General features: G+C 43.9%; 1 protein-coding gene across 3 annotated transcripts in view; it reads left to right on the top strand.

Moving 5' to 3' along the window:
• TRIM55 (tripartite motif containing 55) overlaps positions 1-21,298 on the top strand; it is a 40,895-nt gene that overhangs the window by 4,819 nt on the left and 14,778 nt on the right. Inside the window, exons 3-10 of one of the 3 annotated variants that reach the window (XM_074146774.1) lie at positions 4,797-4,962; positions 6,689-6,784; positions 10,757-10,990; positions 12,042-12,064; positions 12,163-12,287; positions 14,985-15,205; positions 16,943-17,230; positions 19,970-20,060. In XM_074146774.1, the coding sequence (XP_074002875.1) occupies positions 4,797-4,962; positions 6,689-6,784; positions 10,757-10,990; positions 12,042-12,064; positions 12,163-12,287; positions 14,985-15,205; positions 16,943-17,230; positions 19,970-20,060 (1,244 nt within the window). The remainder of the gene's footprint in view (positions 1-4,796; positions 4,963-6,688; positions 6,785-10,756; positions 10,991-12,041; positions 12,065-12,162; positions 12,288-14,984; positions 15,206-16,942; positions 17,231-19,969; positions 20,061-21,298) is intronic. The other 2 variants (XM_074146776.1, XM_074146775.1) reach the window with 2 other exon arrangements.

The raw sequence follows: 21,298 nt of genomic DNA, 5'->3' as shown, positions 1-21,298 counted from the left end.
GCCCCCAAGACCAGCGGGAAAATCTAGAGCAAGGAAGACTTACCCTCAGTGGAGGGGAATCAGGTTAGGGAATATTAAAAAACCTGTACATCCTGCTGGGAGGCACCCATGAGGAGTGAGGGAGCTGACTGATGTCATTGCAAGGCCACTTTCAACAATCTTTGAAATGTCGTGGTAATAGGGATAGGTTCCTGAGAGCTGGACTGGAAGAAAACAAATGTTACTCCAGTCTTCAAGAAGTTCAAGGAGGAGAATCCAGGGAACTACAGGCTGGTCATCCTCACACTGGTCCCTGGAAAGGTGTTGGAGTAAACTCTCCTGGAAACCATTTTCAGACATGTAAAAGACAAGAAGGTGATTAGATAGTATGGATTTATGAAAGGGAATGATGCCTGACCACCCTGATAGCCTTTTACAGTGAGATGACTAACTTGATGAATGAGAGGAGAGCAGTGGATGTTGTTTACCTAGACTCAACACTATCCCCTTATTTAATGACAAATAAGGTCTAGAGTGGACAGTGGACAGTGAGTTGGCCTGAAAACTGGCTGAACTGCCAGACTCAAAGGGTTATGGTGAACAGCATGAAGGCAGGTGGAGGACAGTCATTAGTGGTGTATGCCTGAGATTGATACTGGGGGCAGTACAGTTTTATATCTTCACTAATGACCTCACTGTGCCTCATAGAGTTATGCAGATTCTCTCCATCCCCTGACCAGGTGCAGGCACTCGGTGATGTGATGGTACAGGAAGGGCTACAGCTATTTTAGGATCCTCAGTAAAAATGCTATCGAAGTTGGATTCAGGATTTTAGTAGAGACCTTTCTGGATTTGTAGAAATCCTAAGGAAAACATGCCTTCTAATTAAACAGAGGTTTTGCTAAGGTCTTACTATGTCCTTGATTGAAGTGTGCTCCTTTATTTGCCCAACAACTTTGCATTTCCTCACCAAGTCACAAAATCATAGAGTGGTTGAGATGGGAAGGGACCTCTGGAGGGCATCTGGTCCAACCCTCCTGGTCAAGCAGGGCCACCCAGAGCCACTTGCCCAGGACCATGTCCAGATGTTTTTTGAGTACCTTCAAGGAAGAAGACTCTACAACCTCTCTGTGCCAGTGCTCGATCAGCCTCACAGTAAAAAAGCGTTTCCTGATGTTCAGAGAGAGCCTCCTGCATTTCACTTTGTGCCTGTTGCCTCTTGGTTCTGGTACTGGGCACCACTACAAAGAGCCTGGCTCCATAGTCATTACACCCTCCTTTCAGGTATTTAGATACCTGGAGGTATTGGTAAGATCAAGGTTGTTGTAAGATCCTCCTGAACCTTCTCTTATCCTGGCTGAAAGTCCCAGCTCTCTCAGCCTTTCCTCACAGGAGAGATGCTCCAGTCCTTTAATCATTGTCAGGGCCCTTTGCTGGACTCTCTCTGGGATGTCCATATTCCTCATGATTTGGGGAGCCCAGAACTGGACACAGTACTCCAGGTATGGCCTCACCAGTGCTGAGAATCCTCCTCTCCATAAAACAGGCACCACAACACTCCACACATGAAGGTCAAAACCCAATTTTAATGGAAAAGAATAAGCCTGTAGCAGTCAAATACAGGCTTAGCATCTCAAAGAGCAGAGTCAGAGAACAGGAGCACAAAGCTTTAAGCCATTTAGGCTGCCTGCTGCTTCTTTGGTCACAAGCACATTTATGATGAATCTTTTCTTCTACCTAAGCCATACTGCCATGTTCCTGCTGACTACTCTTTAATTATCCATTTCAGGAGCACCCACCATTTTAAACTCAGGGGTTGTGTTTTAGCCTTTGTTATACCTACATAGACCTAGAGGATCTCCTCTGAAGTCGGGGAACGTTCTGCTAAAACTCTCTCCTTTTGCAAAGCCCAGGGAGCAGATCTGTTTATTTCCAGTCCTCTGTCACTGTCTTAAAGGCCCCACCAGTTCAGGGAGTTCTGCCAGGTTTCTTTCAGCTCCTGGCGGCACCTTTGAAGGTTGGCTACTTCTGGCTGAACTTGCTTGACACCGTCACTTTTTTGCCCTGTGCGAGGTGTCTTTCACGCTTGGTGGCACCATTCCAGTGACAGATAACATTCTGGTAGTTTCTGGTCTTGTAAATATTTGCAGGAAGAGCAGCTATTTCAGGCCTAATTAATCACTTTGAAATTCATTGTCTGCTCTTGCCCTCCCACCGGTGCAGTATAGCATGAATAAATTAGGTGCTGTTTGCAGTTCTCTGCAAATAATGTAAAGCATTCTTTATGGCGGAGACACACCTCTTCTGAACAACATTGAAATGATTCTGGATGTGACACGGTGAGTGCCTTATGTAAAGGTATGCTGGAAATTTGACCCAAATAATGCAGGCTTCCTTCAGAAGTGTCTGGTTTGTTTTATTCTAGTATATTGTCTTATATTGCAGATTACAGCTTTTTCCTTATGAACCCTTTAAATTCCAGTGCCCTCCTGAAATTAAAAAATATGAATACATGAGAAGTTTTCTTTGGTGCTTGATTGTTTTTTAAATGCATCTAATTGATGGCGTTCACAGAATCACAGAATCTTCATGGTTGGAAGGGACCTTTGAGATCATCGAGTCCAACCACAAAAAAAACCAAACAACAAAAAACCAAAAAAACCCTACCAAACAAACAGACACAAACCAACAATCTCAGGCACTAGAGCGTGCCCTGAAGTGCCATGTCTACACATTTCTTAAATACCTCCAGGGATGGCGACTCCACCACCTCCCTGGGCAGGCTGTGCCAGTGCCTGACCACTCTCTCAGTAAAGTAATTCTTCCTAATATCTAATCTAAACCTCCCCTGCCGCGACTTTACACCATTTCCTCTGGTCCTGCCATTATTCCCTTGGGAGAAGAGGCCAACACCCACCTTTCTACAACCTCTTTTCAGGTAGTTGTAGAGGGCAATGAGGTCCCCCCTCAGCCTCCCCTTCTCCAAACTAAACATGCCCAGTTCCCTCAGCCTCTCCTCATATGACATGTTCTCTAGACCCCTCACCAGCTTGGTGGCTCTCCTCTGGACACAGGGAGCTGGACCAGTGGGAAAGTCCCTTCAGAAGAGAAAACCTGTACTTTGTCATTAAAAAATAAATGCCATGTCCACTCTACCAAACTGTATGGAAAAACTCTATTGTAATATAATCTAAAATAGTGAACTTTCCGTAATTTTTTAAACTTGTAATAGAGCTACAGAGCTCTGTAGAATTATAGAACGGTTTGGGTTGGAAGGGACCTTAAAGATCATCGAGTTCCAACCCCCTGCCATGGGCAGGGACACCTCCCACCAGACCAGGTTGCTCAAAGCCCCATCCAGCCTGGTCTTGAACCCCTCCAGGGATGGGGCAGCCACAGCTTCTCTGGGCAACCTGTTCCAGTGCCTCACCACCCTCACATACTAAAGTCTAATCTAAATCTCCTTTTTTTCAGTTTAACACCGTTACCCTTCGTCCTATGGCTCCGCTCCCTGATCAAGAGTTCCTCCCCATCTCTCCTGTAGCCCCCTTTAGGTACTGGAGAGCTGCTATAAGGTCTCCTCAGAATGTGGAATGGCTTGTAAAAAATTGTTGCCATTTAATTCCATTAAACTCTATAGTTTCAGAAAATATTTTCTACCTAATGATGAAAAGATATATTTCTACAATGCCGCTGCTCCACGTACTGCTGGTCATAGAGTCATAGTTCTCCTTCCAAATGGTAGCAGAAAGGGATAATGGCTTATATTGAAAAGATTTCACGTTGCCACAGTAGGAGTGGCAACTTTTGGAGGCTTTAACCCCCAGGTACACTCCATTCATCAGTCTACTGACTCTGTGCTCTGGTACAACATCCTCACACGCTCATGGGCATCAGAAAACCATCAGCCTGCCCACATGGACCAAACCACAGCCTTCACTTACATTGGGAATGTCAGTGGAGTGGCTCATTTAAAGGAAGCTACAACTAAATTAGTTCCTAACATAGCAGGGACTGGCTTCTGTGTATATGGCTAAATCACTTTGGTGAAGGGAAGATCAGGATTGAGCTATAGTCTGGTGACAGCTCCTGGCTTAACACAGGAGAGGAGTGCTTCTTGTGTGACCCATGCCCTTGGTGGCTGGTGCAATCGAGTGGCTAAGAAGTTCAACACTGTATGAGCTAGACACCTGCCACCCAGCTAAAATTAATTTGTGTGAGACCTTATTTTGGCTCCTGGCCTAGTGTAAAGGCCATAAGGACCCAGTTCTGCTTGATAGTGACAGTCCTGACCTGCGCCTCACAAAGGTCTTCAGCAGAGATATAAAGTGAAGGGCATGAAGGTCCAGCAACACCTACAACTCTCACTTCAAATTAGCCCCCTGAACAAAAGCTTTGCTTTTGTTGGCCAAGTGCCCAACATTTTGCATGAGGAGCTCTAAAGGAATTGCATGTTTCATCTTTCAGGCAGATGTTGGAAAACTTGCTGATTAAAGTATATGAGTAGTCTGAGATCAGTCTTAGTGAGGTTATTTACATTTTTAAATATGAGCGAAGGGTTCAGTCACACTCCCAGCTGGAATCCCCATATGAAGTCATGTTGCTATATTGTCACCACATCCCGTTGTGTCAGGACATTAAGCTGTACCACTGTCCGTTTAGTCATCCTGTGTGGCAGGTTTAAGTCCACGGCTGCGTATTCAGGTCAGCCTTAGACACTGGTATACAAATGTACCCCATTTCATGCTGACACCCCAACTGTTGTCATCAGAAACTCCTGAGCACCAAGTTTGCTTTAAACTTGTTTTCTTCTGCAGACCCGAGAGGAAGTGTGACCAGCCAATGTGCGAAGAGCACGAAGATGAGAGAATTAATATCTATTGTTTGAACTGTGAAATGCCCACCTGCTCCTTGTGCAAAGTCTTTGGTGCCCACAAGGACTGCCAAGTTGCTCCTCTCACAAACGTTTACCAGCGACAGAAGGTAAATATCTCTTTGTATCTCATAGTCCTCCAAGCAACTGACAGGACCATCGACAGGGAAATATTCCCATGGGCTTCCTGCAAGTTTCCAAAGGGGCCTAGAGGTGCCTTTGCCATTCCTGTGTGAGAGTGAAAGGCTCATGCAAATCTATAGGAACTCCTTGGAAACATAGGAAATTAAATTTATGAGAAATCACACAGAAAGGTATTGCAGTGTCCCAGTTTTTGTTAGTATAGTGAGTAAACATTTCAGACAGCAATTTGATGTGAAGCTGAGAATCCCTTTTTCGAGGTTCCTAATCTCTTTTTTTTCCAGTGCTTTTAGATCAGAAAAAAAGTGGGATTTCCGACACATGAACTGGAAAGAGAACAGACCGTTACAAGTCAAATAGCTATCTATCAGGCACTTTTGCCTTTAAGCATCCCATTTTTAAGAAAAGTTAAGTGAAAAACCTCCTACTGCAAGTGAATGCAGGAATATTCAATAGTTGGCAGCACAGGATGTACCTAACATCCTCTGCCCTTGCTGTCACCAGTAAAAGACTTGTTTATTTTTAATACAGTATTAATTTAAAACCTGAGTCACTGGGTTATCCTCCTGAGATAAACAGCTCATTTTTCTGGAGGGCCCCAGTGGGGCAAGCAATCAGACAGGCCAAGTTTGCAATCCCAGCCTCCAACTTTGTCACACAGATGCTCGTGTGTGGAAACTACAAATGAGAAGTCACTTTAGGAAAGTAGTTACAAACATCCTTCTCCATCAAAAAGGAAGGGAGAAGGGGGAGAAGTTTCTTGGACTGAATCTGCACCCCTCATTACTCCCTTTGTGTGGAGATTTGCAAGCAGTGGTTTCCCTTGGTTCTGCAAGTGGTTCTTGCAGAAAGGGGCTGCGATACCCAAGACTGGAGGCTGACGGATGTCTGCTTCAAAGGATCCTTTACAAAGCTGTGGAGGCCACAGACACGGTTGCCTCTGTCACTGCAGCGGCGTGCCAAGGGCCCCTTGCCCTCCCCAGCACCCTCACCAAGTTCCCTAGGAACTAGCTTCTCTGTCTCTCCTCTTCTAAGGACACCCCACAGTCATCTCCCTTCCCACACCCAGACCATTCCCTTCTTCCACTCATTTCTCTCATGCCAGTGGCTCAGCCGTCACCTTCTCCTCCCCCTTTCCTCCCTTCTCCTCTCACCACAACCTCAATATCCTTATGCCAGGCGCTCTGTAGCACCCTGATCCCTCCAAGTCCATGGGCCACCTCTTCTCTCAAGTCGAGAGCTACAGTCATCAGGGAAACACTACGGTGGTGTGGCTAGAACCAGACCACCCTCCAAAAAAAAATAAAAAAATCATTCAAGAGACAAAGACTTTTCTCTTAACAAACCCAAAGGGAATATTTTGGGGCTGTTGAAACAGAGCACTTCAGACAAAAGTATCTAGAAGGGCTTCCTAGAACAAAGTGCTTTCCCCTTTACAAATCACAGCTTCTCATCCATGAAAAGTTTCAAAATGTGAATGTTTTCATAGTGTTTTGGGAGAGGAAACAAATGTCAAAGTACTAGTGGGTAACTCGTGGGCAGGCAAAGTTCCAGTTTTCCTCAGTTCTGGTGGAAAGCAGAGCTAATTACCCTGCTACAGCTCATTCCTCCCCTGCTCCCCACAGTTAGACGTGCCACCCTGAAGTGGGACAGTGTCTAACCCCCCACACTGTTTGCTCTCTTCTTACTGCCTAGTCCGAGCTGAGTGATGGCATTGCGGTCCTGGTGGGGAGCAATGACAGAGTGCAAGGGATAGTCACGCAGCTGGAGGAGACCTGCAAGACGGTTGAGGTAGGTACCAACCCTTCAAACGCAGACATTTCAGTGTGAAGTTCCACCTTTCAAACTGAAGGTAACGATCGTTCTTTAACACACCTCACTTCACCCGCATGCATTCCCGCATCATTTTACTAACCCATGGCCTGTGGCTTTGTACAGTATCAGCTGTATTGCCTCAACTGAAGGATGTGTTCTGCTGGGCACCCTGCCTCTGACATTGGCCACGTGGCTGAGGACAAAGAGTAAGGATAGTCCACATCAGCATGTCTTGCTCAGCACTCTTAGTGGCATAGGATGTCACGGGAGTTAAAAGCAGATCCAACAATATGCCATCAGTTCATTTGACATCTAAGATCAGGTGCTAAAACTGTAAAAGACCAGTATTAGTCTAAAGCCTGACTGGTCCCGTGAACAGATTCTTAGTCTCAGCCACAGCACAGCTCCCACGTACGTCAGTGAGCTCTGTCTTTGGTTACTTTGCCTGCTGTGCAGAAGTAGTTATTTAATAAACTTATGTTGTCCTGTAAGAATTCTTGTTTTGTTGCTCATGGGAGGGAAGAGTTTGGGCTCTTACTGTGAGTCTGGATTTTCTGGTAAAGGTCTTTCTCTGACAGAGCTGGAATTAGTTTTGTGTCGTTCAAAAGCAGAAGTGGTTTCCATTTCCTCCAAGAGGTTTGCACCAGCAAAGCAAATATAAATATCAGCTCTGACCAATTTGAGCATCACAGAGCAATAGGCTGAAAGGAGCTCATATGAACTGATTTTATGATCAGAGTTTGATGAAGCATCTGGTGAAGGAGTTGCAACCCTCTCAGCCCAATTAGAATTATATTGACCCTTCAGAGCTGGAGCAGAAAAGAGAAACTGCAGAGAAAAAGAAGTTAATCCAAGATGTATAGATTCTAATTGGTAAGAAAAATTGATTCCACAATCTGTGTACACAATTGCCCAAGGTCCCTATTTCCTTCTTCCAAGGAAGAACAGAGAATGTCCAAGTTTGGTTCAAAGAACATAAACCCATTACCCCAAGTAAATGAGAGAGCGCGTTAGCAGCAGTCAGAACTTTGTAGTCAGGAAGCCTTCACGTCGCGAGGATGAAATCAGCTGCTATCAGGACTTTGCAGACAGAAACAAGCCTTTTAAGTAGGTTAACGGCGGAAATTTGAATGATACAAAAGCAAAAGATTATACTCATTTAAGCTGAACTGGCTGAACCAGAAACAAAACTTCAAACATCTAGTCTGAAGTATGGAGAAAACACTGTGCTAAAAATACCTTAATAAATACAACAGCTTCTGAAACTATCTTCCTCGGAGTCATCCACTCAGTTTAAAGTCTAACCTTTAAACTTGAAGCCCAAAGAAAGTGCAGCCATTTTACCTTCAGATGTTTTAACAGGCTTCACCTTTAAAGTCAAAGATTGCAGAAAATAGATCTTAGAGCTTACCTTGGCACTTCCATGTTACATTTCAAGCAAATCACATTTCCTGCCATACAAGAGCTTTGTCTGAATTGACATCAGTTTGTCCTTGAAGATTAAAAGCTACAGCTGGAGCTGAGAAATGTGCACACATGGAAATAACGCTCATGATCCAGGATTGTCTCTTCTCTCTACTTAACGCTTTGCAGAGACCGATAAATATCTGCTCTAGCAGAAAATACATGATCATTTTTCTTTTAGCTGGAGCAAGAAATAGCCTACAGTTCTATATTTAGCTCTTGCTCCTATCCAAGCCTAAAAAAGAGAAAAACAAACAGAAAAACCTGATTAATAATTGTATAGCCTTTACCTGATTGAAAGGTAGACCAAATTCACATATTATACTGAAAATAGAAAAATAAAAAAGGAATATAAAATACTAAATACTGGGAAACAATAACAAATAATTAAATACTGTTTAGCCCTGTAAACAATAGGAGTCAAATAAGGAAAAATTACAGTGTTTCGTTCAAATGCTAATAGTGTAGGCCAGTCAATACAGATACCTCAGAACAAGCCGTGCAACTCATGCTCAGCGGCTAGGACTCCTTTTTTTTCCTCCTGTAGCTGTGCTTTAAAGAACGAAAAGGCTGAGAACTTTTTAGAATGGAAAGTCATGTATTTGTTAACCTTTTTCATTGCTCAGAATCTGATTAGGGTAATTCCATCAGGCAGAGATTTCGTACAGGGACATGCTATAAAGAAAGAGAATATTTCAGAAATATTTCAGCATTTGCAGTTAGGAACCTGTTTTGCACTCTCTTGAGGTTCACAACTCCGTAATATCTGCTGGCAGGAAATATTACATATTAGAGCTCAGAGATAGGGAAGGACCTCTCGGGGCACCCTGCTGTCACTCTCTTGCTCTTCTTCCCCTAACGCTTGTCCCATGTCAAATGGCAAAGGCAGCACACACCTGTCTTGAAATTAAGGTTGTTTAACAAGTGGTCTGAGTGACAACTTGGGGGAGGTCATTGTAGACTGAACCAAAGAGGGGTCTGAAGCAAGTGGGATGGCAGGAAACACTGGGCGAAAGCCAGGAGAGAAGTGAAAGAGGAGAGGAAGATTATTTGAGGTCTGAACAATAGAGTGACACTCAAGAACCGTTATTGAGTTCCAAAACTTTCTTATCCCCACCCTATAAATCACTAATCAGGAATTTCTGGGAAGTGGCAAGGACCTCCAGCAGGGCAGGAAAAACCTGCACCCCCGACAAGGAGTTTTAAATTAGGAGTGCCTCTTTAGCCTAGTCTTCCTCATTGGGAAGCAGGGGTGGATGCTTGGGTCAATACAATGAGATCTGTATTCGCTCCCCACCCTTCAATGTAGACAGTGGTTTTTGGCCACACGTCCATCTTCAAAAGGCTTTCTCCTTTGAATGATACAGAGCAGACTGTCACCACTCGTAGGAAAGAGTTATGGCCGAAAGTCAAGAAAAAAGTGGGATTCTCTCTGGCCAAGTGCTATCAATAATCAGTCTTATCACTTCCAAAAGTATCGTGGGGCTGTTAATAATCCAGTGCTGCCAGGATCTCTGCATTATGCCTCAAGGGATGAAGATGAGGAATTGATTCAGCCCCGGTTCCTAGGAAAGAGATTTAAATAATCACCACCATCCACAACCAGATATAATCACAACAAGGTTATGCCCCTTTGTGCGCCCTGGGGCCCACAGATGACTCAAGTCCTTCTATTTGGTAGACCTCAGAGGTTATAGATAACCTGTCTCTGATTTCCTCCCCATAAATCCTCCCTTGCAAGTGCAGTGTGTTCTTGTTAGAGAGCGCTCAATGTAGCAGTCATCAAACCAAGCCTCCTTACTCAGTGAAATACGCTACGTTGTCTGGTTGGAAGGACAATAAAAGTGCTGCAAAGAATGATGTGAAAATCAGTGCCTGAAGGCAGGGTTGGAACCTGGTTCCTCCTTCTTCTCTTTGTGCTTTTGTGACACACCATTTTCTTTGTGGTACCTCGACCTCATTCAGTGCACAGTAAATGGAATATAATGGGCAGCTATTGTCAAAATAGAGTCTAAGGGGGCGTATGTGAAAATCAAGCCCAGCCAGGACAGTTCCAGGTTCTCTGGTAGAAAAAGAAAATGCTCCAGAGCCGATTTCAGAGATGATCGCTCCTTTAAAACCATTCTGTTTGTGAAAATGAACCCAGCTGCTAATATGGTGGGGGTTTTTACTTTTTCTGCAGACTTTGATATATCACTACAGACATCATAAATACCTTTCACAACTTTTTAGCAGACTGGCGAGTTATACAATAACCTGTTTGGGGGCTCTCAGTGGCTTGAAACTCAGAGTTTGAGAACAGTTTTAAAACTTTTGTTCCAATAGCTTGGACTTTGAAAGTTGTAGAAGTCTCTGGGGTCATTCAGAATCCTTTGCACTGTTCAGAAAGAGGAATTTCTTTGATGAAAATGCTTCCAAGTAACTATAAAAATAGAAACTCTTTTAAGAACATAACATGTTTAACATAAACCAAATGATTCACAGGAATGCTGCAGACGACAGAAAGAGCAGCTGTGTGAAAAATTTGATTATCTCTATTCTGTACTGGAAGAAAGAAAAAATGAGATGACACAAATAATCACTAGAACCCAAGAGGAGAAACTGGAACATGTCCGCTCCCTAATGAAGAAGTATGCGGATCATTTGGAAGCTGTGTCAAAGCTGGTTGAATCAGGAATCCAGTTCATGGAAGAACCAGAAATGGCTGTGTTTTTGCAGGTATGAAGTCTATAAATAGAGACAGAAAAAGAGTGATGGGTTTATTGAGATACTACTTAAGCATTTCCTAATTTTAGGCACATTCAGAGTTTGGTCATCTTTGAGTGAACATTTATACAAACTCATTTTTTAAACACTTGCATCAACACAGTCAAATGACTAGTTTTCTTGTGAATAGTATCCAAACCAAGAACGTGAGTATTTGCTATTTGCACCAAAATATACTATCCTGTGTATGAATTCTGGTCCCCAAAGGAGAAATAGAAATTTTAACAAGTTCCAACATAGCTTTATTGTCCCACCACATACAATTTATATGTATATGAACTTCTGTGAGCTATATGTTTCATTTGCATATTGACAGATCGATTAACTTTCCAAGAGCTAAATATTTATGTTCTCAGTCACATTTTTATGTCTTTACTTCTTTTTTTTTTTTTTTCCTTCTGTTTTTTACTATAAACTTAGGGGATCTGATTAGGAAACGATTAGCAGCCTGTCCACTGAATTCATTGCTGCAGAATTTCTGTCCTGCAAGTTTACAGTTTCTCTATATTAAAGGCTGGAAGGGTATTTTCTACAAAAAAACCCCAAACAAACCCTACTTTATTTTCATCAAAGAATTGCCTTTGAATAGTACAATATTCTTTCCAGACAGATAAAATCTTGTGGCCAGAAGTATGCCCTTATGGATAATCAAAGATACAGTTACTCTGACTAAAAATGGTAACAGAACAACCACTTTTCACCACAAACACACACACACAAAAAGAGCAAAAATATTTCCATTTCATTTTTGTAGAAATTGTATGTATTTGCCATCATATTCATATTTTAATTAAAAAGTCTTCAATGAACTAAAAGGTTTACTCAGTTGTATACTAAGTACCACCCAAATTTGATTTCATTCATAGATCTCATGGTTGTCATTTACGAGATTCATATTAGTGCATTTAGAAGCAGCCAGTGTAAGAATTAAATCTTAATGCATAAAATCTCTGAAAAAGTGGAACCATTTAAGAAGTCGGTTATTTCCTTTTTGTTTTCACAGAATGCCAAAACATTGCTACAAAAGTAAGTATTTAAACTTGAGACTCTTATCTTTGTAATGAATTACAAATTACAAATTTATCTGCAGATCCAAATGCCAATAACCTTTCTCTCTGTTTTAGAATTACTGAAGCATCTAAAGGATTTCAAATGGAAAAAATAGAGGACGGGTATGAAAATATGAACCAATTCACAGTGAACCTCAGTAGAGAAGAAAAGATAATCCGAGAAATTGATTTCGACAGAGGTATGTTATTTATTTCACCTAAATTGCTTTCTTAAATTGCAACTCTGTGTAATTTACATGATGATACTGAGTAGGAAAACTTGAATCGGATATTTCTCTCCATCCCAAAGTGTAACTAGACCATTTTATAACCAAAAGTAAAAATCCATCACAGTCAAAAAATCCATCACAGATCACAAAATCACTGTTGACACCATCAATCTTACTTTTATGTGGCCTCAACACTTTCCTGAGCCCATGACCTTTACTGACTCCTCATATGAAGCGACCACAAAATTAGGCTTTTATCTCAGTCTGTAAAGTCCTTTTTTTCTCTAAAAGAAGCCATATTTGTATGTCTGTTCTAGAAAAAGTCGTTAAAGAAATAGAATATTTACTACTAAAAGTACTTTTGAAAGTTACTCTTTTAAACTCTTTTTTATGATAATTGAGAAATTTAACAAATATCATCAAAATTCAAGATCAAAGAATTATAGAGGGAAGCAAAAACTGTCATCATCTTTCATGCATTTAACATCTTGTGTCATGTCATTTGTCATGACATCATCACTAAACATGCTTAATATGTCTATATAATGATGTGAAGCTGTCATTCTATTCGGTCTACAAAAGTATACTGAAATCTGGGCTCATCTATGCTTTACCTCACAGAGGTAAAGAGTAAGTCACAAGTCGTAAATGGAGATAAATAATTCAAATAAGCAGATCTCTTCTATTAAAAGGCAGCAGAAAGAGTCATCTGGATATCTCTAATTTTCTTGCTGGGACTGGATTCTGCCAGTACATTTACATTTACCTTTATCAGCCCAATTAAGTCTTATGCAGATGCTTACCCATCGCTTACTCCCCTACCACAACTTATGCCGACTTCATGGTGTGTGGCTGCTCCCTGCGAGGGACCTTGGGTGCCTGCTGTGGGTTGGGACCCCGTGGACTAGTGGTACTTGGCACAGGGCTCCATATAGTGGGACCAGCAGCTGTGGCACCAGTCAGCAGCAGAGCAGCAGGTGCCATCTCGCAGGGCCATGAACCTCCAGGGATTTGTCATGGAAGGGACAATCCCTGGTCACAGCCTGGTGCCCACGTCCATCCCTGTCATCAGCCACAGCTGCCACACACGTACATCTGCCAAGATCGTCACCTCGTGCTCCAGGCACACACACACCCCCTGTGTGATGGGGAATGAGACACCGGCCGCCTGGGGACAAGGCATTAGCAAGGGCTTTGGCAATTGGGAGCTCAGTCCTGCATTTGAAACTCCTCCTACAGTCAAGGAGGTCCTCTGAAGCCAGGGGATGTGGAAGCACAGACTCAGCACTCTGCTTATAGGACGGTATTTCATAGATCTGCAGAACTATAGGGGGTTGGAAGGGACTTCTGGAGATCATCTAGCCCAACTCCCTGCCAGAGCAGGGTCACCTAAAGCAGGTTGCACAGGAATGTGTCCAGGTGGGTTTTGAATGTCTCCAGAGAAGGAGACTCCACCACCTCTCTGGGCAGCCTCTTCCAGGGCTCTGCCACCCTCAAAGGAAAGAAATTCCTCCTCATGTTTAGATGGAACTTCCTGTGTTCAAGTTTGTGCCTGTTACATCTTGTCCTGTCGCTGGGCACCACTGAAAAAAGACTGGCCCCATTCTCCTGACACCCACCCTTTAAGTATTTATAGGTGTTGATCAGATCCCCCCTCAGCCTTCTCTTCTCCAGGCTAAAAAGACCCAAGTCCCTCAGCCTTTCCTCATCAGAGGGATGCTCCAGGCCCCTCACCATCTTCAAAGCCCTCTGCTGTACCCTCTCCAGCAGTTCCCTGTCCTTCTTGAACTGGGGAGCCCAGAACTGGACATGGTGCTCCAGCTGTGGCCTCACCAGGGCAGAGCAGAGGGGGAGGTGCACTGAAACATTTCTCCGTTATGAGAGTGTCACTTAATTTGCAGATCTACATTCCTTCTACATACTCAGGCAGAACCATAACCTGTGCAAAATGTGCAACCAAATTGGAGCTTGGTTTAAAGCATCCATCTGAGTTTATTTCTCTGAAGTGCTAGGATGGCTCTGAACCACATCCGACGTTTGTGAGGATGAATAGTGTGATTATGCAAAAGAAAATGCATTGTTAGAGGGCTCCCTCTGGAAATGAGCTGAGCCACAAATGTTGACAACAGGACGTGTCAGATGACGCAAAAGCAATGGTTTGACCAAGTTTGACAGTTTGGTTTTAGGGAGGTTGGTATCCCAAACATCCAGTCATGTACTGCAAAGCACTGACCTGGGAAAGATTTATTATGATGGCTTTAATGGTGTTTAAAATAAACATATACCTAAAATTGCGAGAGGGACTTTTATCCTGGGAGGTTTTGCCAGACTGGGTACCCTTTCCCCAAAAAGCACAGGGCCATGCCGCACATCTCTCGTGAGGATAACTGCGATGACAGGACTTTCCACCCTCCTTCCCATGGAAAGGGATGGCTTGAGATTCTAACAAGTGTGTGTGTTTGGTGTCCTCCCTGCTGTAAAGCGCCTGTCAGAATAATAGAATCATAGAATGGTTAGAGTTGGAAGGGACCTTAAAGATCATTGAGTTCCAACTCCCGTGCCATGGGCAGGGACACCTCCCACCAGACCAGGTTGCTCGAAGCCCCATAAAAGCACCACATTTAGCATGTGGTGCTCAGCCCTGTCCTTTTACTCATGTCCTACCAGAGGAGGAGGGAGAAGAGGAAGAAGAAGAGACGGTGGATGGTGAAGATCTGGATGAAGTCCGCACTGAGTCATCAGGAGAGGAGGAGGAGGAAGAGGTGGAGGAGGAAGGGACTGAGAGAGCATCACAGCCACCTCAGCAGGACCCCGAACCACAGAGCGCAGCGGGAGAGCCCCCAGCTGAACCTGCTCCGGTACCACTGTCTGCCACCCCGGCTGGTCAGGTGAGTGCCACCAGTGCCCTCCAGCTGTGCTGAGTGTGCCCCGGCAGAGTGAGAAATCACTCCCCGAAGGCTTAAAAGGCAAAAACTTATTCTGCTGATAAATTGAGGTATATATGGGATACATAAGATATGGACAAAAGATGTTCAGTTTGGGAGTTAAGCACATTACAATGGGTGTTCCCCTTGCTGTGATTTAACTCAGACTAACTCTTATAAATGAAATGGTTGTTAAAATATTTATACTAAGAGAGTTTGGCATTCCCTCTGGATTTAATGAGCTTTCCACCACCAGTTTTTAGATCATGCTTCCAATCTGTTGTCTGTGAGTGGCGTTTGCTCTGGTCGCCCTAGGGATATGGTCTAGGTGGATGCAGGGATATCATACACCAAACAGGAGAGGATGCCTCTTACAACCCAGCAGCAAACAGGTTCAGGGTGTGAATAATTTAGGCCAGCACTTTTTCTTAAGGAGTGCGATTAGAATGAGATCACAATTGCTGCACATTCTAAAAGACCTATATAAAAAAAATACACATCTTGTGTTAGTTATGGCTGGCCTTACATGCAGTTAATTTAGCAAATTCTTCTCTCACGCAATTTGCCCAGGGAAGTTGCTGAGTGGGTAAAGGCTGCTCTGAAGATATTTCAAGAGGCCAGTGTGAAAACAAGAGAACACATAAAGAACCTTTGGTTGTAGCAAGCTCCCCACACAAAACAAGGGAAAATAAATACTATAGATTCATTCTTGCTTTGATTTAAAAACATAAGTGAGTTTGCACCGGTTGTGTGAAGATACTCTTAAATCGGTCTGTATTGATTTAACCAAACTTTGTCTTTTGAGGACTTGCACAGACTTAACTAAACTTATGTCACCTGACTGATGTAGGCTTTTATGCAAATAAGAGCTAGACATAAGTAACTCTTCCCACTCACATGAAGTCCCTCACTTCTAAGGCTAAAATGGCAAAGGTAGGGCATGCTGCTGTAGCGCTTGTGAAATGCCATTAGGAGATGGTCAGACACGGCCATGTCATGGTGTTGCGGAGCGTGGGATACCTGTATTTCAGCTTTTGCCTCCTGGCGTAAGGAAGGCAAAGCAGAAATGCTGTGGTGAGAGCAGGTACCGCCTGGGTGAGCCCCGAGAGCCAGGCGCAGGGAGAGAGGTGCAGTTCAGTCGGCTGTTCCTCTTCCTGGCAGAACAACCACGCTTGGCACGTAACACTGATAGCAAGGCTGGTGGGCAAATGCTCCTCTCCAGTGTCTCTGTATTACCCTTATTCTGACTGCTTTATATCAACAAACTCATTGGCAAACGTGTTGTTCTTGACCCAAAACCCAACAAGCCATTCAAAGGTACCTCCACCTGTTGTTCATGGCTGGTACCGGTTCATGAGGCTCTTATGCAGAATTTCTTATATTTTTAGGATTGAATTGGGTGTTTATCTGAATTAAGGAACTGCATGCTCACTCCTTTCTCAGTCAGCACCCCCTTCCCACCTAATTCTACCCTCCTATTTCTTGGGGGTAAGGTATTTTCTTTCCCATATCTGTTATTCAAATGATAGCTGCTTCTGCTCCGCATTTTGATTGTAATTCTTTTGGACTATCTATTAGGATAAATCTATTCCTTGCAGTGACATATAAAAAAAAAAAAAGGGCATGCAGAGCAGTGTGGCTACGTCAGGAAGGTAACTTGGTGCACTCTGCTTGTTCTTCTCTTTATCTGTCCTGATTAAGGATGAGGTTGTGACACCAAGTGGTCCTCAACAGACCCCAGAGTCTGACACTCAAGTGCCGGCCACAGCAGAAACCACCGATCCCTTGTTTTACCCTAGCTGGTATAAGGCTCAGTCGCGGCAACCAAGCAGTCCGAGCTCAACCCCGGTGAGTGGGTTGGGGAAAGTAGGGCCTCCTGTTTCTCTGGAAACAAGTGCAAAGAAGGCAGAAGCCCCGGCAGCGGAAGCGATGGAGGAGAGTGCACCGGGGAGTGGTAAGGAAAGTAATGCCACCACAGCAACCTCCAAGGTCAGTGCTACCGAAGTCATCCCCGAGTGTTGTGACGCTCAGCAAGGCGGGAACAGCAATTGTTAAGGAAAATGTGACTTAATTTTCCTCTGCATGCTAAAGAATAATGTCAGACGTATGGAAACAGCATAAACTGTCGTTTCGGCAAATCCGCTGGATCTACAGATGGTTTCAATATGTGACAGGCTGACTTTTCGCCTTCAGAGTAGCATGCTGGTGGCTGCGTGTGCTTACCTGCCAGTGCCCCTCGCTTGTGCGAGCTGTTGTCTGTGTTGCTCACGCACACGCTCCGGAGCTGCCGGAGAGGCTGGCGGTGCCTCGGCACGATCAGATACTTGCATGCGTTAGTAGCAGACAAATCCTGTGCATGACATTATTCTCATCACCCGTTGAAAGCCCGTGTACCATCACATGCCATCCTACCACCGGTGGCAGAGCAGCTACGGCTTGCCTTTGCCTTCTGCAGCTCCGTGACTGCTCCTGGAGCCTGGCTTCCCCATGGGAACACCGAGCTCTGCAAATACCTGGAGCCTTCCTGTGTGTTTCACTGCCCCTCAGTAAGCAGTGGGATTTCCTGAGTTCATATCTGCTGAAGAGGGTTTCCTCCAAGGATTATTGGCACTTGATTCGTAGAGCTACAAAGATGATTAGAGGACTAGAACATCTCTCTGATGAGGAAAGGCTGAGGGACTTGGGTCTTTTTAGTCTGGAGAAGACTGAGGGAGGATCTCATCAATGCTTATCAATACTTAAAAGATGGATGTCAGGAGGATGGGGCCAGTCTTTTTTCAGTGGTGCCCAGGGACAGGACAAGAGATAACGGGCACAAAGTTGAACGCAGGAAGTTCCATCTAAACATGAGGAGGAACTTCTTTCCTTTGAGGGTGGCAGAGCCCTGGAAGAGGCTGCCCAGAGAGGTGGTGGAGTCTTCATCTCTGGAGACATTCCAAACACTGCCTGGACACGTTCCTGTGCAACCTGCTTTAGGTGACCCTGCTCTGGCAGGGGGTTGGCCTGGATGATCTCCAGAGGTCCCTTCCAACCCCATATCATTCTGTGATTAAAGGAAGGCATGAGGATAAAATATTCCAGTTCTGTGTCAGGCTACCAGCACCATGATGGGAAAGCAGAAACTGATGTGTAGGGTACGGAAGGATGTTTCTGTTAAAATGACAGTGTTAGAGTCTGGATAACCTGAATTTGGATATTCCTTCTTCTGTATATGGCTACAAACTCCACATATCCAAGGAACAGAACTGAGGGACCTGTGTGTGAATCATTTGCACACTACACCTATTCCTGCGCGTGGAGCCTCACTACCAGCCCATGGGCAGCACTCTCTAAATTAGACCATCCTGGTTTACAGGCTTACGCCATATGTTTTAACAAAACAATTACCTGTACGTGTGCGACGAGAGGAGATTATGTGTCTGTGCGTGAAAAAGCACGTGGGCAGTATTTCATGCTGTTCCCTTTAAAGTTGGAGTCGACCATTCAGCACACAAGCAGCCCTACCACGATAAACCATCACGTGGCAGGCAAAAAGTTAAAAGAAGGAGGAGTTCATGCAGATATGATAAAAGGGACACTTAGCTTTTAGCTGGAGGCTTTAGTCAGTGACACTTGAATTTGGTAGGAGGATCCTTGCCGACTCCAGTCTTAACAAAAGCAACATTTGACCCCCAAATTTCAGTAGCTATTTCTCAAGACAGGGTTTGATTTGAGAATATTTGAGTGGAATAAAAAATAGAGTATTTTAAAATTGCCAAATCTGCTAGATCTTGTCTTCTTAAGTATATTTCAAACAAGCTGGCAAAAGCAGGTAAATTCACAGTGAAATTAATTGCTGCTGTTTCTTCATATCAGTGCCACCAATAACTCGGCAGCCAAACTTCACCATAGGCAGGTAAAATCCAGACTGTGGTCTGCTTCCCTGGGTCCTAACTTACCAGCAGCAAGTACAAGAGCAAAATTAAAGTTTGATCTGGCCAACGGTCTGAAAAAAAAACAGTGGCAGTGGTTCTCAGTCACAGCGAAGCAGCAATCTGGTACCCAGGTCTATTCATTATCGGGTACTGGGAATAAAAACAGGCGCATGGGAAAGATGTCAGCTCCTGTTGGCATGTGAGTTTGGGGATGCTGGATTATGATATTTTCCCGGATAACAAGTGACACTGACATTCTGGGAGGAGGAGGATGTTGAGAAGAGTAGCACGTGGCTCTGGGGACAGGGGTAGGAAGGAGCAGGGGGTGCAGATGAGGATGGAGTTGTTCCTGCGGTGGAGACAGAGGAAGGGATAAGGAAATCTGGGGAAGCAGAAAGGTGCAGAGTGTGCTGAAGAACAGAAAAGGCAGAGTGACCAACCTAGGAAGGGTGTGCCGTGAGATGATGCCGTGGTCAGATTTGTGGACATGAGATGAAATGTGTCCTGTGTCACAAGCAAAATGGGCTCTGTCGTGTGGCAGTGATCATTTTTACGTATGTGAACTTCGACTTTGTTTTTTCCTGCATGTGATTTTTACACAACCCACTCTGAAATGCTGTATTTGTTGTTGTTTTGTTTTTTTTTTTAAACCCCAGCTGATAATCCTCACACCACTGTTTTTACTCCCTTCCTCCAATTAAAAGGATATCATGGAAAAGTGCTGTGGAAACAGAGCTTTTTCACTGAACGTAGTGATAATGACTAGTTCGTGTCATGACAACACTGGTGAAGCGCTCTTCTTATTTTCTCACAGGAGTTAGCATTCTGCATATCACTTTTGGCATTTCTTATCATACTACATCATCTTTGGAATCTGATTCAATACATGATTTGTACTTTCATGGGTAGGAAATATTTCGTTTTACCATTAACTAACAGTTAAAATAGTGTCTCTGGTGATGTTCCTACATGGTTTTAAAGGATTTTTCCCCTTTCTTCCCATCCAAAAACATCATGCTAGTTTACAATACAAGCTGCCTAAAACATTTCTTCCCCACACCTTTGAAACGCCACCCTTCAGCTTACTCCTGCATGGTTAAACATTGCATCTCCCTGGTTCAAAAATGGAAAGATACGTTTACACCTTCAGATATATGGGCTTATATTTCAGTTGCTGTTCAGGTGACCAGCAGGATGGAGAACCTGTGGGTTGACAGGAACATGCGAAGAGCTTGTTCAGTCCAACAAATTGGCGAGGAAGCTCTGGAGAGCAATGGCATCAGAGGGGTAAACATCAGGAAGAAAAATCCACTGAATAATCCTGCTGCCAGGATTACCACTGTGAGCATACCAATGGTGGTCCCTCGGGGACCTCCGGAGAGCAAGGCTCGAACCCTATCCCCAAGGGAGCACCACCATGGGGAGAGTCACCTCACACCCCAGCCCACACAGCACACCCCACATGTTGGGGACCCTTCTTTGGGTCCTTTTTCCACCAAAAGGCATCCAAAGTCATCTCTCCTGCATTCCCTGTGAGCGTGGAGTACCAAACATGGTCCTGAAATGCATCCCCATGTAGCTGGAGGGATCCCAACCCTTTAGGCTGTGTGTGTGATTTTAAATATCCATGCTGAAAAGAGGGTTTTCTGTAGGAAAAAGCTTTTTTTTTACTTAAGTCGTACTAATTAAGAGCTGAAATATCTACAAGATCAAGGAAGAACTTTGCTACCCAGTGAAGTTGTCCTGAAAGCAAATACTGTAAATTAAATCTTAACTAATCCATAACATCTCTTGTAGAGCAGCTCCTTTTTGGTAGACACTGTCCATGATTTAGTTCTTCCAGCTCCAAATTCCCACCCCTGATAGGTAAGACATACGTGTATGTTCAATTTCCAAAGCGATATGGCTGATCTGCAGAGAATTCTGTGTTACCACTGGGGTTTTTAATCCTACTTACTGAAGACCAAAGGCCTCTGACACAAAACAGCTGCAGTTACCTTTGGGTATTATTTGCTCTAATAACAGAAAATTCAATTTTTGGTCTATTCTTCAAGACAATAATGCTTGTTTTTCCCTGCTCACTTTTTGTACTGTGCTCTAAGCACTGTACAACATGATATGGTGCATCTATGAAAAATGATAA

Source organism: Numenius arquata, chromosome 4, assembly GCF_964106895.1.
Source record: "Numenius arquata chromosome 4, bNumArq3.hap1.1, whole genome shotgun sequence".
Classification (NCBI taxonomy): Eukaryota; Metazoa; Chordata; class Aves; order Charadriiformes; family Scolopacidae; genus Numenius; species Numenius arquata.
Note: the sequence above shows the minus strand (reverse complement) of the source record. Positions and strands in the feature narration are given on the sequence as shown.